The sequence below is a fragment of the Schistocerca nitens genome, chromosome 1 (assembly GCF_023898315.1).
Source record: "Schistocerca nitens isolate TAMUIC-IGC-003100 chromosome 1, iqSchNite1.1, whole genome shotgun sequence".
Lineage (NCBI taxonomy): Eukaryota > Metazoa > Arthropoda > Insecta > Orthoptera > Acrididae > Schistocerca > Schistocerca nitens.
The window spans coordinates 1,192,019,086-1,192,035,511 of NC_064614.1; the positions used below are offsets into that span (position 1 = coordinate 1,192,019,086).

General features: G+C 37.4%; 1 protein-coding gene across 2 annotated transcripts in view; it reads left to right on the plus strand.

The window, feature by feature from the left end:
* Positions 1-16,426, plus strand: part of LOC126200863 (rhotekin-like) — a 501,233-nt gene that overhangs the window by 480,869 nt on the left and 3,938 nt on the right. For both annotated transcript variants that reach the window (XM_049936743.1, XM_049936741.1), the window contains exons 7-8: positions 343-500; positions 597-709. In XM_049936743.1, the coding sequence (XP_049792700.1) occupies positions 343-500; positions 597-709 (271 nt within the window). The remainder of the gene's footprint in view (positions 1-342; positions 501-596; positions 710-16,426) is intronic.

Here is a 16,426-nt window from a genome sequence, read left to right on the forward strand (position 1 = left end):
AGTGTTCATTCTGCTTAATAGTTCATCAGAGAATTGACTTGACTCACATCTGCTAGAAAGAATAGCATGAAAATGTCTACTTTTGGTGTGGAATATTAATTCCTAGAAACATCAGGTTTCAAAAACATTTGCACAGCCACGAACAAAATCATGGACAGACAGAAATGATAGTTGCAACTTCCTCATCTTCACTACCATTTTGTTGTGATGCAGAATTTTTGTTCGTAGAATCAGTAAAATGATTTTCACTAACCACGTGTAAGCTTAACTGTAGTTATCTATGTAGACAAAATTATTTTGACTATTAACTGATTGTGTGTAACCTTAATATCTGTCATATAGGAAACAATTATTCAACCAAGCAAAACTGCATCAAAGGAAATTACAGTTTCCAACTTATGTGATGGCAAGGATGAATTAATGATTATTCGCACCAAGAACACTGATGATCAACAGAACTGGATAAGACACCTAGTGCAGCATACAAAAGATCACAGAAGGTAATTAAAAAAATTGAAACTAAAGTGTACTTGTGCATAAGAAGGTTCAGTTAATTGAAATCACTTGCTAATTTTTTCACATTAAACAATGTGCAGGTGGAGGCATGCAGCAGAAAAATTAATGGAAATTCCATCTCCTGGCTCAACAAGACATTCCTTTGCGAGGCAGCTCCGTCAGGGATCACTGTATGATGAGACACCACTTATTGGTGAGTGAATCTTGATGTGTATCAACTTATTGAGTGGATAGTGAAATATAAAAACCAGAGGCCATTTACAATGCGAAAGAAGATTGTTTAACATTGAGGGCATAAATGTTGCTACTTAATTTCAACTAAACTACTGCCAATGTAATAGGGAACTTTACATTATGTATGCAGCTGACCTTGTAAAGCACTGTAAGGCTGAAGTGAAAGGAGGATATGGGCCTGGATGCAACATAGATTGTGGTAGTGTCTCAAAACTGTATACAGTAATCATCCTCAGCCTTCTACTCTTTCATTACAGAAGTGTTCTTTAATGTGCTCTTTTTGTCTGTAGATTTATTCACTAGCACTCTTTAATGATTCCAAAATTTGCTGAAAGTTTACAAATAATGCTCATTTCTTACATGTATCATCTTTGTGCTGTGTTATTCAGCTATCTAAAAAAATCACTTCAAAACCAAGTCAGTCTAAGAGTGAAATATTTTTGTGTATGTGTACTGGATTTATTTGAATTGTATAATAAGACAAGCATTTATATTCTTTAAAGCAAAAATGAGCAGCTGTTGAACACTTAACAGTATTCTCAACAAAATAATGTCAGAGTTCAGTGTTACATTATCTTCTCCAAAATGGTTTGTTCTGATGCAGCTCTCAGTGAAAAACTTTTATTCTGCTGGTGTCATTACTCCCCAGGTGAGGTTGTCTGTATCAACTGGTTGCTGTCACATTATTTTGTTTTCTGAACAAAAATAATGTCCCCAAAGCAAGGAAATTCTCCACTATATTTTATCCACTTATATTTTATTATCACAAGATGGTATGCATGGTTAGCAAATGTTGTGTATATATAGGGCATTCAGGTGATTGTTGTGTGACTGTAATTGACTTGCCATGCAAACTACTCCTGACTTTTCCATATGACCATTGTGTATGGATGGGATGGGGATGAGGCATTAGTGCACAGCTTTGCAGTGACTTCATTTTTCCAGTAGTTAGGTCTTAAAAGCCATCGTGTTTTATTACTTGTCTGTTTCTCACTCTTTTCAAATTACTTTTCCTTTACCTGCATGGGTGACCTGTAACTTTCTTGTTTGATGACCATCTTTAGTTCTATGCCTCCACTTTGGCAGTGTAGCATTTTTGATGGAAGTGATGACTTTCTTCATCCCAGTCAAGAACACATTGTTCACAGCTAGCTTATTGGAACCTCAGATTTACTAGCACAGTAGTTTCCACACTAACACCATACCTACTACTGTTGTGGTACTTCATATAAGCAAAAAGTAATATTTGAAGTATGTCTTGAAACAGCTGCCTGCATTCCATATGATCTACAGTTCTGTTAAAAACTTTCATTCCAGCACTAAACATAAAAATCAACTGATCATAACGTAGAGAACTGTAATGTATGTCTTCCAGATACAGCACACAGTACCAACATAACAATGTCTTCCAAATCTAGTGCAATATGTGGCTACCTAGTCATTCATAATTTTTGTATTACGTAGACAAAGTGATTTTCTATTTTTCTGGGTAGTTCATACCACTACTGTCATTTTCTGATTAAAGTAATCTTGTGATTGGCAGTTGAAAAACATAACACTGGGAGAAATCTGTTAACCAAGCACTAATCATTTTGGCCAAATCTCATATGTTGTAAATCTTATTTCAAAAGTTATGATGGTAAATATTGTGAAAAGATTGAACCTAAAGCTGTTGGTATCAACAGAACTCAATAACACTTTGTCTGCAGTTTCGGTCCATGCAGTAGGGATAAAATCATAACAAGTGTTTCATATTAATATATAATTTAATTATCAGTCTCTTTAACACAGTGATTACATGGTATAGTAGAGTGATTACAGAACAGAAAAATCACATGTGTGGACTGTTGTTGGCTGCTGTGTTCCCGACTGGCCAGCTACGTAATTGTTTTGCTCCATTTATTCATTTACTTTTTGACACACTCTTGCATTCGCTCAGCACTGGATGTTTGAGCGTTTTTGGATTCCTTTTGATAGGAGCTTTCCTCCAGTTTGCGTTTTATGTAGTTCTGGGTAAATTTGGAAGTTATATGAGATGACATCTTTCATCATTTTGCAATTTTTAATTTAATGCTGACATTCTCTCCAGCAAATATTTCTGTTGTCTCACTTTGGGTCCTAGAATTGCTCTGCGAGCTCTTTGCAATCACACTTGAATCAATGTCCTAGATAAATATGTTTCCATGCTACACTAATTCGCAACTTAACAAAAAGTTAATTCATAAAATACACTCATAAGCACCTACACTGATATGATGATGTCACAGGCTAAATGTATACTGCAAGACAAATATGTACAGACACGATCTATCCATTCCTGGCTCAACCACTGTTTACACATTATCATTCTCATAGTTATTGGCATTTAAACTCTGATGTTATTTTGCCACAGAAGAAAGGCCTACTGATGAACAAATAGCTGTTATTGTGTCAGACTGCTGAATGTGATCTCCCAATGCTGATTTCTCCTGCTTTCAGTTGCCCATCACAAGGTTATTAAAATTATTAGGGAGAACAGAAATGATACATCCAAGAGTGCCATGTTTATGTAAATAAAACTGCTCATTAAATATCTCTCTCTCTCTCATGTGTGTGTGTGTGTGTGTGTGTGTGTGTGTGTGTGTGTGTGTGTGTGTGTGTGTTGAAAGTTGAAATAAATGAATCTGATGACACTAGAAATTTTGCTTGTTTCTAATTTTTTTGTATAGTACAATGAGTGATATTCAACACTGTCCAGAATTACACAATTTACAAAAGATGCAGTTCTGTACCAGTGTTTAGTCCTTCTGGCACAAGATTAACCAAAAGTCACTATTTTGCTGTCAATGTATCTTCAAGCAAAATAATGGTGTCACAGGATTTGTCCTTCTGTGTGTTACATGCATGGCCTCTCATCCTTTATTAACAAACTGGCATGAAGTATTAACTATGAAATATACCATGTGTGAAGTATACATATTGTATGTTAATTCATTTAGTAGCTTTACCTCATCCCTATTAACAAGACTTTTGCTCTTAAAATTTGATTAACCCTTTTGCCTTTCTGCTAACCTTAGGTTAACTGGTCATCGTGGAAATCGTTGGTAAGCAGTAAAGTAACGCTGCCTTAGTTTGCTTTTTTTGACTAGCAGACCACATATTTTATTCTAAAAGAATTCAAATATTGCAACAGCATGTAATCACTGCATAAAAGCACAAGCTTAATTATAATAGTATATTTTCTAGATTTGTCTGTCTTTTAAACTTGTTTCTTCTTTATATGATGCTGTGTTAGTACTAGAAAAGCTGAAATAATGCTTTGCCAGCTTGAAAACAAATGTTTGGGACATTTATTGTTTTTAATTCTTTTTTTAATCAGTGCTTCCCAAAAAAGAGATGTTTTTCTCTTGAGGTTTTGTTCATTCTCTGTTTAATAATTGTCTAGTTCTTTTCATTAGTTATGTAAGTTATATATAATTGTTTAAGTTATATATAATTCAAAGTAAATATTTTTGAAAGATATGGTATATTTACTATGTTTATTTCAGTAAATGTGGAAAGAAGCAATGGTCTGGGAAAAACACAAGTGGCTTAAAGAATTATCAACTGTTTTCTCTACCGAGACACAAATGTTAAATGGAAATCAAGCTCATATAACTTTCAGTTGAAAGACTTCCAAGTGAAACATGTTACGTATCTGATTGCTCTCAAGATTCAGTATTGGCCCATGTTCTTATTGAACTTTTATATTATAAGGAGCATTCAAATGAAAAGGCACAAAATGTCATAACAACAAAACCAATTGAAATTTTGCAGTGTTACGTGGCTTTATGCTTAATTACAGACTTACTATTTTATCAGTTCATTTGTTTTCACGACGTAACGCCTGCTGTTTACATCCTCCTTCGTTGCTGAGCGATGTGTCACTTTTCATTCTGACGCCGCAACTCTTCCTTTCCTATATCTTTACTACTTTTTATCTATATAAGTGATGACCTATTGGTTTTGCCGTTTAACAACTTTTTAATAACTGTGGAAGAATTACAGGCATCGGGTCCCACCTAATGTGTCACCCGCCTATACGTTTTACATGAACCTTTCAAGACTCGATCAATCTGTGTACAAAGAGAAAGCAGAATATCTCCTCCTTTGAAGTTGTCCAACAACGACCTAGAAAGCTCGACACCCTCGCGGCCCAGGCTCTTCCATGGCTTGCGGTAGTTTGCAGCATTCGTTTTATTCCTTGCCCACTTGCCGCTACGTCGAACTTTTGTGGTGATCGTTGGGCAACGTCTTCCACGTTATCTGCAACATAAATAAACTTTCTTCTCACAGTATTTCTGAAAACCCAAAAAACAAACTTAAAGAACATAATAATAATAACTGTTCTTACAATTATTCATATAAGTCTTGGTCGATTTAATGACGGGTGGGGCAGGCCTAAGCCTTGTGACACCACAATTTGCATATGCAGCTCTGGGATAACTTAGTGAGACATGCAGGAACCTGAAAATAGTGTCTGGTGTGGTTGCATGTCTTTGTCAAGTCCCCCTACAATGTTCGAAGCTGTGTCCTCAACAGGCCAGATGATGGTTACTCTCTGTTTTGATGTCCGAAGTCTGATAATCATTGAATTCCTCAAGCACAGGAAAATCAACAACAGTGGTGTATATTGTAAGACACTTTGTGGCCTATCAAAAGCAAATGGCCTGTGTTGTTCATGAAGGGAGTGATTCTGCCCCATGATAATTAATGTTCCCGCATCTCCAATGTCACACAAAATTTAATGGCAAGGTTGAAGTGGGAGCATCTTCAGCATTCTCCATACAGCCCATATATGTGGTCCTGTGGCTTCATGTTTAGTACACTATAAACATTGCAAAGGGGAAGTGCTTCAACTCACTTAACGAATTGAAGGACACAGTGGAGGAATGGTTCCTGTCACAGCCACAGGAATTCTGGAAAAAGGGAATATTTTGGCTCGTGGAACAGTGGGATAGTTGTGCTTGGACCTCAGGTGGTTACTTCAAATAAAGACTTCAATTATACCCATGGTGCCATTTTGTACCTTTTCTTTCGAACATCCCTTATACATATATGGCAACAATAAAGTCTGAGACATTTTTTTACACTATCGGTATGGTAACTTGTCTTAATACCAGAGATATGAGGTAGAAAACGAATGTGTCTAAGAATGAAAAAAGCTGAATGTGAAAATAAACTATAGCATCAAAGTGAGAGTTGACTGCACTCTTACTAACAGCTTACAATATGAATCAAAAACTGAAGGTTCATGCACAGTTTTTAACTAACTTGGCAGAAACAATTTAGGGATTCAATGCAAACGTCTTCACCTCATTTGTATAACATTACCCATTATCATTCATTTTGTAATCCTGGAACTCTCATGTCTAATATTAATATACAACTACTAAAACCATTCGAGAATAACTTCAATAGCTCTCTGGCCTACCTGAAACACTGTGTTCACAATTTCAACAATAACAGACCAACCCAAAATCAGACTATATCAAAATACAGTGAAAGTAAACAGAAAAAATAGATGACACTAAAAACTGTCAAAATGTGAGGCCTAATCTGGATATATAATGTTCGGGACTTTGTGAAATATAAACAGATCTTTGTGGCTACCTAAGAACAGGAGTTAGATGCTCCAAAGACCTAACAATAAAACCTTCATTATGTCTGTTGAGAAACACAGTTGATGTTCAGTAGCAAGGGTAGTGCAGTACTGCCTACACATTATCAGGTGGAGTTACTAACTGGCTAGTGAAAATTAATAGTATTACCTGGTGTTTACTATTACATTAATAAAGTATCGTGTGACATTCCATGTGTCTACCAGTAATTTATGCATTGCTCTGCAAAGCTTTAAAGTTCCAAATTTGTAAGGTTTTGATAGACTTTAGTCTCATCCTATTGCATATTATTTGCTCACAAATTTATGTTTGAATAGGTTCCACCTTCAGCAAACACAAACTTTTCTTCGCGACTAGCCAGACATGTTTCACTGAAGTTACAGCATTATCAGTGGATTTTTTTATTTCCTGTCTGTCAAATACCAGGAAAACTGCACTTTATATCTGTACATATATAATTCAGTATTTAAGAAAATTATTCACATATTTTAAGATGGACAGTTGTTGTAATGTACACTTTGTTAACACATGAAACTGGAACTGTGTCACTGTTTTCTCATCTTGTGAACAGGAACACAGTGCAGATAAGTGGAAGAATACTATATTGCATGCACATGTGCAATCTCTCTCTCTCTCTCTCTCTCTCTCTCTCTCTCTCTCTCTCAAAAACACACATGCACACCCATGCTTCCACATAGAATAAAATAATGTTAACCACAAAAGTGCAACATTACCATTCATAAATTTTTGATGGAAGTCACTTTCTTACATTAAGTTCTCATAAAACAAATTTATTTGTAAGAAAACACAGACACAAGATTGAGTTTCAGTCTCAAGATGAATATTTTCTTATAGATGTAATAATTACCATATTTTGAGATAGTCAGTTGTGGATAAACAATACGGAGTTGCTGAATGAGCTCTTTAAAATACTTTCCTCTTTGTTGCCATCCGGTTTGAGGAAATCATCTCTTTAGTTTTCTTGATGCACCCACAGGGAATTTTGTATCAGAAGTATACTGTGTTGTTGCTGTGTTATCATTGTCAACAACAACAACAACAACAACAACAGGTGCAGCAGCCAGACTGCAGTTTGATAACACAAAAGGGAAGTGCTAATTGAGAAAGGAGTGAGATAGGTTTGCACTCTATCCCTAAGTTACTGTCTCTTCATTGAGCAGGCAGTAAAGGAAACTAAGAAGAATTTGGAAAGGAAGTTACGTTTCAGGGAGGACAAATAAAAACTTGGAGATTTGCCCGTGATATTGCAGTGCTGTCAGATGAATGCAAACAAAAAAGAAATGAATGTAATGTGTTTTGAATGAAATTGGGTGATATTGAGGGAATATGATTAGGAAATGAGAGATTAAGTGGTGAATGAATTTTGCTGTTTGGGTAGCAAAATTAGCATTGATAGCTTCAGTAAAAAACATATAGGCTTAGTTGTTAGAAATTCCTTTATGGAAGTATTAGTCTCAAATGTGGTCTATACAAATGAAACATGGATGACACAGTACACATGAGAGGCAAGATAAGACCTGGAACTGTAGTGTTACAGAAGAATGCTAAAAATGCAATGTTTTCATCAGTCATTTTATTGTTTCTACACATAGCTAAATTCTAAATTACATTGATTTAATTTTATATTTTCTAAAATATTTAAGGTACACATGTGTACTTGTGGTCTTAATCATTGACTTGACTTAATTCCTTTGGCCCCTATGGGGGCATAGGGCATCCAGGAGAACTCACCATCCGTCTCTGTCTTTGGCCATTTGCCTCAATTCTGCCCAGGTCTTGCCAACTCTTTTTGCTTCCCCTTCCACTGTCCTCTTCCATGTGCCCCTTGGTCTTCCTCTCCTCCTTGTTCCCTGGGGATTCCATTCCAATGCTTTTTTCTCGATGGCTCCATCTGGTTTTCTCAAGGTGTGCCCCAGCCAGCCCCACTTTCTCTCTCGTATCTGGTCTTCTACAGGTATCTAGTTTGTTTTTCGCCAGAGCTCCTCATTACATATTTTTTCTGGCCACCAGATATTCATGATGCGTTGAAGACATCTGTTTATGAAGCTTTGTAACTGGGTTGTTATCTTTTTATCCATTTTCCAGCTTTCACTGGTGTACAGAAGGACAGCCTTCACATTTGTATTAAAAATACGGATTTTTGTTTTGTATGTGATATTTCTATTTTTCCATATTGGATACAATTGTATGAAGGCAGCATTTGCCTTTTTAATGCGGTTTTTCACGTCATCTCCAGCTCCACCATCTTCCGCCACTATACTGCCCAGATACAGGAATGAGTTGACAGTCTCCACTCGCTGCTCACCTATTAACAGGGGCACCTCCATGTTACCTGAATTTACTCTCATTTCCTTTGTTTTGCCTGTATTTATCTTGAGGCCAGCAGTCTCTGCTTCTTCTTTCAGCAAGTTTAATTTAGCTTGCGTATCAGTCAGCCTTGGAGCTAATAAAACTATGTCGTCTGCAAAATCCAAATCCTCCAGACGTTCGTGGATCCCCCACTGGATTCCTCATCTCCTGCCTGCTGTGACTCTTCTCATAACAGAGTCTATAATGAGTAGAAAAAGTGTTGGTGACAAAATGCATCCCTGCCGGACTCCAGTTGTTACTTTTATGGGCTCTGTCATATTTCCCTTGTGGAATATGCAGCATTCGTAGCCATCATATAGATCTTTTATGATGTTTAAGATCTTCTGTGGTATGCCATACTTCCGCAACACCTGCCAGAGCAGTTTGTTTCACGGAATCGAAGGCCTTTTGAAAATCAATGAATGCCAGGTACATGGTTGCTTGGAATTCTTTGCTTTGCTCTAAGATGATCCTAAGAGTGTTAATAAGATCAACACAGCTGCGTTGTGCCCTAAAACCGGCCTGTTCTTTACGCAGTCGCTTTTCAAGGGATTCTTTAATTCTGTTTAAAATAATTCTGGTGAGGACCTTACTGGGCACTGACAACAATGTAATACCACGCCAGTTGTTACAGTCTGACAAATTTCCCTTTTTTGGGAGCTTTACCACCAAGCCATTTTTCCACTCCTTTGGAGATTTCTCTTCAAGCCAAATACGCTTCAGCAAAGGATGGAGCATTTTAACAGTACTTTCAATATCGGCTTTTAAGAGCTCCGGTGCTATGTTGTCTAGGCCTGGAGTCTTTGTATTTTTTAGTGTTTTCAAGGCAATCCTAATTTCGTCCATTGTGGGGCACTGCAAATTTATATCTTGGTCTTCTTCGACTTCCTCTGGAACATCTCTTACTTGTTCCTCTTGGTTGTCTTCACAATTTAACAGTTCCCTGAAGTGCTCCTCCCATCTCTGTAGCTGTGCCTGTTGAGTTGTAAGCATCACACCATTCTTGTTCTTAACTGGTCCTTCATGTCTGAAGTTCTTCATTGACAACCGTTTGGTAATGTTGTAGAGGTCTTTCATATTTCCTTGTCTTGCTGCCTCTTCTGCTAATTTTGCTTGCTCCTCTATCCATTTCCTTTTATCTCGACATAGCAATGTTTACACTTTTTTGTTCGCCTCCATGTATTCTTTATGCGCTTCGCTCTTCTGCGCTCTTGTCTTACAAAAATTTAAGTTTTAGTTCTTTCCTGTGGCTGATTCCATTCCACGTAGCATCGGAGATCCATTCCTTCCTTTGATGTGCCTTAAATCCTAGGATTTTTTCTCCCACATCTAAATAACTGTTCTTGATTTTTTTGCCAGCATGTTTCAATTCCCTCTTCCATAAAGTTTTCTTCAGAGAGGACCTGGAATCTGTTTTGTAGTTCAAGGGCAAATGTTTCTTTGATCTGTTGGTCTTTTAATCTTGCCACCTCTATTTTCTTGCACCTATGATTGAGCTTGTTTCTATTTGCCACTATCTTCAGTCTGAATTCTGCCAAAACTAGGTGGTGGTCACTTCCAACGTCTGCCCCTCTTCTATTTCTGACATCTAACAGAGAGTGTCGGAACTTTCAGCTTATGACTATGTGGTCTATTTGATTTTCGGTAACGTGGTCTGGAGAAACCCACGTTATCTTATGGCAGTTACGGTGTGGAAACAATGTGCCTCCAATGACTAGGTCATGTTCAGCGCATGTATCTATCAACAGTTCACCATTTACATTCCTGATCCCCATGCCATGCACGCCCATGATATGTTCAAGCCCTTCATTTTCTGAACCAACTTTTGCGTTCAAGTCACCCATTAAAATTTTTATGTCCCTAGAATTTGTTTGTCTAGGAACTCCAAATGGTTCAAATGGCTCTGAGCACTATGGGACTCAACTGCTGAGGTCATTAGTCCCCTAGAACTTAGAACTAGTTAAACCCAACTAACCTAAGGACATCACAAACATCCATGCCCGAGGCAGGATTCGAACCTGCGACCGTAGCGGTCTTGCGGTTCCAGACTGCAGCGCCTTTAACCGCACGGCCACTTCGGCCGGCCTAGGAACTCCGTTAAGCTCTGTATAAAATGCATCTTTTAATTCTCCTTTAGCTATTTCAGTAGGTGCATAGCATTGAATTACAGTGACATATCGCACACTTGTTTTAAAGCGTGCTGTTATTATCCGTTCTGAGACTGGTTTCCACTCCAGTAAGCCCTTCTTGCTATTTTTAGATAGAAAGAGCCCTACACCATTCCTGTGCATCGCGTCCTCACCTGTCTGACCCGCATACAGCAACACTCCACCATTTTGTGTTTGGAATTCCCCAGATTCTGGCCACCTTACTTCACCTAGTCCCAATATATCTAGTCGATAGTTCTCCATCTCTTTTTCAACTTGTCTTAGCCTCCCTGCCTCTCTCAATGTCCTTACATTCCAAAAACCGATACGGGTTTTCCTTTTCAGGCCAAAGGTCATATCCTTAAGATCCATCCGGCTGTTTCTCCTTTTAGTTTCTGTGATATGTGTTTTTTGGTGGTGCGGGTTATCAGCCCACAGCCCCCGAGTGTCCTGGTGGGGCTGCCACCTCATGGCCTGGACACCTGCCAAGGTTTTATTTCAGGGCCTTACCCCTTAGATAGCTTGTCTTCACCACGACTACAGAACGCTAGCCATCCCTTCGCAGTAAGGCCTATGTGCATCAACGTTGTCCTGGTTTCGAAGGATCTTCCGCTGTCCACATTAGGGGACTGTGTCTGCTGCCACACAATCACAAGGAGGAAAATGAAAGGAAGGGAATGTATAGGATGGGACAGAACAGAATAGGATAGGACAGGACACTTCCTTTATGGAAGTATTAGTCTCAAATGTAGCCTATACAAATGAAACATGGATGACACAGTACACATGAGAGGCAAGATAAGACCTGGAACTGTAGTGTTACAGAAGAGTGCTAAAAATGCAATGTTTTCATCAGTCATTTTATTGTTTTTACACATAGCTAAATTCTAAATTACATTGATTTAATTATTATTTTTTATATTTTCTAAAATATTTAAGGTACACATGTGTACTTGTGGTCTTAATCATTAGAAGGAAAAATTTTAATAACACTTAATAAAAAAATCTTGGTCATACAATTTTAAAATGAAATTGTTATTAAGTAAACACAAATATATATTTCACTTCCTGTACACCGTTATCGTGCATGAAGTACACATTTCATTGCTGCATTTAGAGGCATTCTTCACCATTCTTCTGAATTATATCTTCAAAACACTGTAAGTAGCACTGCATGCAGTGTGTGGTACAATCTAGTGGCAAAAATCGAAACTATAGGAACAAAAACATGTGATGCAGGTATTGTGTTGGTAAAACCCATTTATTAATTTTACAGTGTGAATTCTGGAAGTCCACTCGTGTACGTAAGGAATAAAGAGGTTAATCTTCACAAATGCATCATGGTTGCAGTCAGTTGTCATAGCATGTAGTTAAAGAAGCAAATAATAGCGAAAAATTTATAATTAGCTAAGTGCTGTTTTCAAATAGCATGTCTCAGTGATCTATTTCTGATTGTACTTATAAATATACAATGTCTGAAAACCATTGATTGGTGATTTAATCAGAATGAGCTGTTTCACATGGGTATGTTGAACTGCATCAGTTCATCTTTCTTGTATTGTCTTACATACAGGGTGTTTCAGAAAGAATATATATATTTATTAAACATTAAGACATACGAATATGAAACTTTACATACCTATTTATGAACCTGTCAAGTTCAGATTACACATGTTCAATGTGTCCTCCATCAATGACACAAACAATATCACATCGATACTCAAATTCCTTCCATACTCGGGCAAGCATGTCCTTTGTCACTGATGTTATGGCAGTACAGATCCAGTTCTTCAACTCTTCCAGGTTCTATGGGAGTGGTGGCACATAAACATTGTCTTTAACAAAACCCCACAGGAAGAAGTCGGAGTGTGTCAAATCCGGTGACAGTGGAGCCCAGCTGAGACCTGCTAAGTCGCCAGCTCCTTGATGACCAATCCAACGGTTCGGTAGAGTTTCATTCAGATATTCATGCACTTGGCGACTCCAGTGAGGGGGTGTCCCGTCTTGTTGAAAAATGAAGTTGTATTCGTGCAGCCTCAGAAACAACCAGTTTTGTAACATAGCAAGATACTGCTGACCATTAACTGTGTTTCCATCAAAGAAGAATGGGCCATAAACAGATGATTGGGATATCGCACAAAACACATTGACTTTGGGCAAATCTCATTCATGTTCAATGGCTGCATGTTGGTTTTGTAGGCCCCAAATTCAAACATTGTGTTTGTTTACCTGACCACTAACATGGAAAGTTGCTTCACCACTGAACACAATGCGTTGTGTGGAAGTGTTATCATTATCAATAGCATCAAGAATCTCATTAAAAAATGCTGCATATTTGCGTTTGTCATCAGGACGCAGAGCTTGTAACAGCTGTAACTTGCATGGCTCTATAACCAACCAACGTCTCAAAACATACCAAATTGTTGTTGTGGGCAGTTGTAACTCCCGACTGGCATGACGAGTTGATTTTGAAGGACTATGTTGGAAAGCAGTTGGAATTCATGCAATATTTTCTTCAGAAACATGAGGGCAGCCAAGAATCTTTCCCTTACATACACGTCCTGTATCTAGAAACTGCTGATACCATCTGCGAATGTTCCACCCATTCAGAGGATCAGTTTGGTACCTCAACCTGAAACGCCTTTGCACTGTAATCATGGAATTGCATTTCACAAACTCAATAACACAAAATGATTTCTGCTGCAGAGTAGCCATTTTAAGTATAAGATGGTTACCAATATAAACAGAAACAACAGACATCTAGCAGCTATTAATATAAACTAGACTATGTATTCGTTTCTCCAGTAGCCGAGCTGAGGTGCAGTGATCGATAGTTTGGACAAAATAATACTTTCTAATATGTATATTCTTTTTGGAACACTCTGTATTATGAACTGAAATTCTAACAAAAATGCTGTGTTACTGATTAATAGGAGGAAAACTTCATGTATCATCTTTGTTGCCTTTGGACAGCGTCCTCAAATGCTTAAAGACCTATGTAATTCAAAGAAGTTATGCTTCATGGCATTTCAGACGCAAGTTATATTCGACATAGAGAAGGAGAAAGGGATCAAATAAAATTTCTTAATTTTTTTTAATAATTGTCCCCATAGTGTGCTTTATAAAACATCACAATGTGGTGACTAGTTTCAGTTGACCTAATCATTTCTGGGTTACACCAATCTTTGCATAAAACAAGTTGCACGCAAATGGTTTCATATACCTCTGTAGACATGGTATGACCAGTGTACACTTCAGTTTGATTGTTTTCTAAGTGCCACAGTCATGTGTAAAATGAAAGTTTTGGCAGCTGTAAAATTGTGGTAGAGTTATGCTTGTTTGTGTTAAATCGCAGTACAAGGGGTGGGAACAGTGAGAAACGTGTTTGGTCTTGCAGCTGGATAGTGAAAACTTTCCTACTGCCAACTGTTTCCCTTAAAAAAGAATAAGATAACTCAAAGCATGGGATTTTTGTCTTGGAGACATGGGGTGTTCTACAGCTAGATGTTTTGTTGCCTGTATTTTTCTAAATTCGTTTGTATTTGTACTCCTAACTGAATGAATTTTGCTCTCCAGCTCATGTATTGTGAAGCCATCCAGTTTCAGTTCATGTATGATGGCCTCAAGCACAGCAGTATATCTCTGCTTGTTTTTAAGTCTGCACCATGTAAATCCCACAAACACACATGCATGGCATTGGTACCCAAAAAACTGAACAATTTTCTCTGTTCCCCATGTCATATTTCAGTTTGTGCAATCTGCTGTCACACCTAACCTCAATACTAGCATCTAGTGGTGACAAAGTTGGAACATTGTGGTAGTGTTTAATTTCGCCACCGATTCGTGCAAACTCGCGCCACACGTGCACACTGGCTGGTAGCACAGTTGTGTGCAACATAGTGTCATCAAGTAAACTAGGTTTCACAGTAAAAAAAAAAAAAAACTGAATAAATCAGCAAGGTAAAACTGACTGGTTAAAAACCTATAGGAATAAGAGAAATAGCAGAAATATGTTACCTAGTGAAAATTATTACAAAAATAAAAACGGGGGTAGTAAACAGAAATAAATATACCATGCTTGAGTGTTACTCATATGGACATGGCACATTATCCCTTTGATGTACTCATAATATTGTTAATTTATATATATTACACATTTAGCTGATGCCCATTTATTACAGTAGAATCTCACTAAACTGACCTCAGATGGTCTGATTCCCCACATAGTCCAACCATCCCATTCCTGGTGTTTGTTAAAACTTGTTAATGACTCATCATCAGCGATATTGATCTCTAGGCAGCTGACCATTGATAGGTGCAGTAGTTAGACCAGTTTTAATATGAAATGTCTTGTTTCTAACTCAATCACTAAGTTTATTATGCAAATATTTCTTTTAGAAACTAGTAACAGTGTTGGTCTCACATATTACAATATATAAAACTAAGTTATGGCATCAACTAAATGACAATATCTTTAGGAGAGAAACTGAAAGTGTTTGAAATGTTAGGTAAGGTGAGTCTCTTCAAATTGTTGCAAGTGAGGTAAGGACTTGCATAACAACTGTTAAGGACTGGTAAAAAATATGAAAACTCTTGTAAGTCGTACAGAGATGGTCTATGATGTAAAAGGACTGAAGACTTCGAAGAAGCCTGAAAGTGAAATTCTAGACAATGCTTTGTGTTTGTGGTTTGAACAGGAGAGAAGAAAAGGAACTCTGTAGTCTGGACCAATCCTAAAAGAAAATGCACTGGTTTCGTATGAAAAATTACTTGAAAATGAAAAGTTTACAGCAAGTGAACAATGGTTACATTGGTGGAAAAAACAATGTGGCATATAAAATGTAATTACTGTAGGTGAAAAGCTGTCTGATGATGAAAAAGTTGCAGATGAATTTGTTCTGATATTTGAAAACTTGGTTAAAGAGCTAAACCTGACCCCTGATCATGTGTATAACATTGATGAGTGTGGCTTGAACCAAATGCTCCATATAAGTATTCTTGCTACACAAAATCAATGTCTTGCAGGTACAAAACTTGGCAAAGATAGAATTACTATTGCTTTCTGTAGTACTGCTAATGACAATCACAAGATGCCATTATTTGTGATCAGAAAAGCCAAAAAAGTTGAAGATATTCAAAAACATAAATATCGCAGCAGTATCATGTATAATTGCAACCACAAGTCAAAGTGATGGATGAAATCCAGTTTCTTTAAGGAATGGTTTTATGACCAATTAGCCCCTATCATTACAAAATACCTTAAAAGTGAGTAGGAAAATGAAACCAACACCTCTCGTAAACGTGCCATATTGATACTTGACAGTATGACATCTCATCCATCTGAAGGTGAACTTCAAAAGGTGAAATGAAACTTTGTTTCTTCCTGCCGACATAACATGTCTAATCCAGTTCATGGACCAGAATGTCAGTGAGTGGCTCAAGAGGCAATATCATCATAAATACAACTGATCAACTTTAGATAGGACACAAGAAGGTAGGTTGTTTCAAGCAATGAAATCA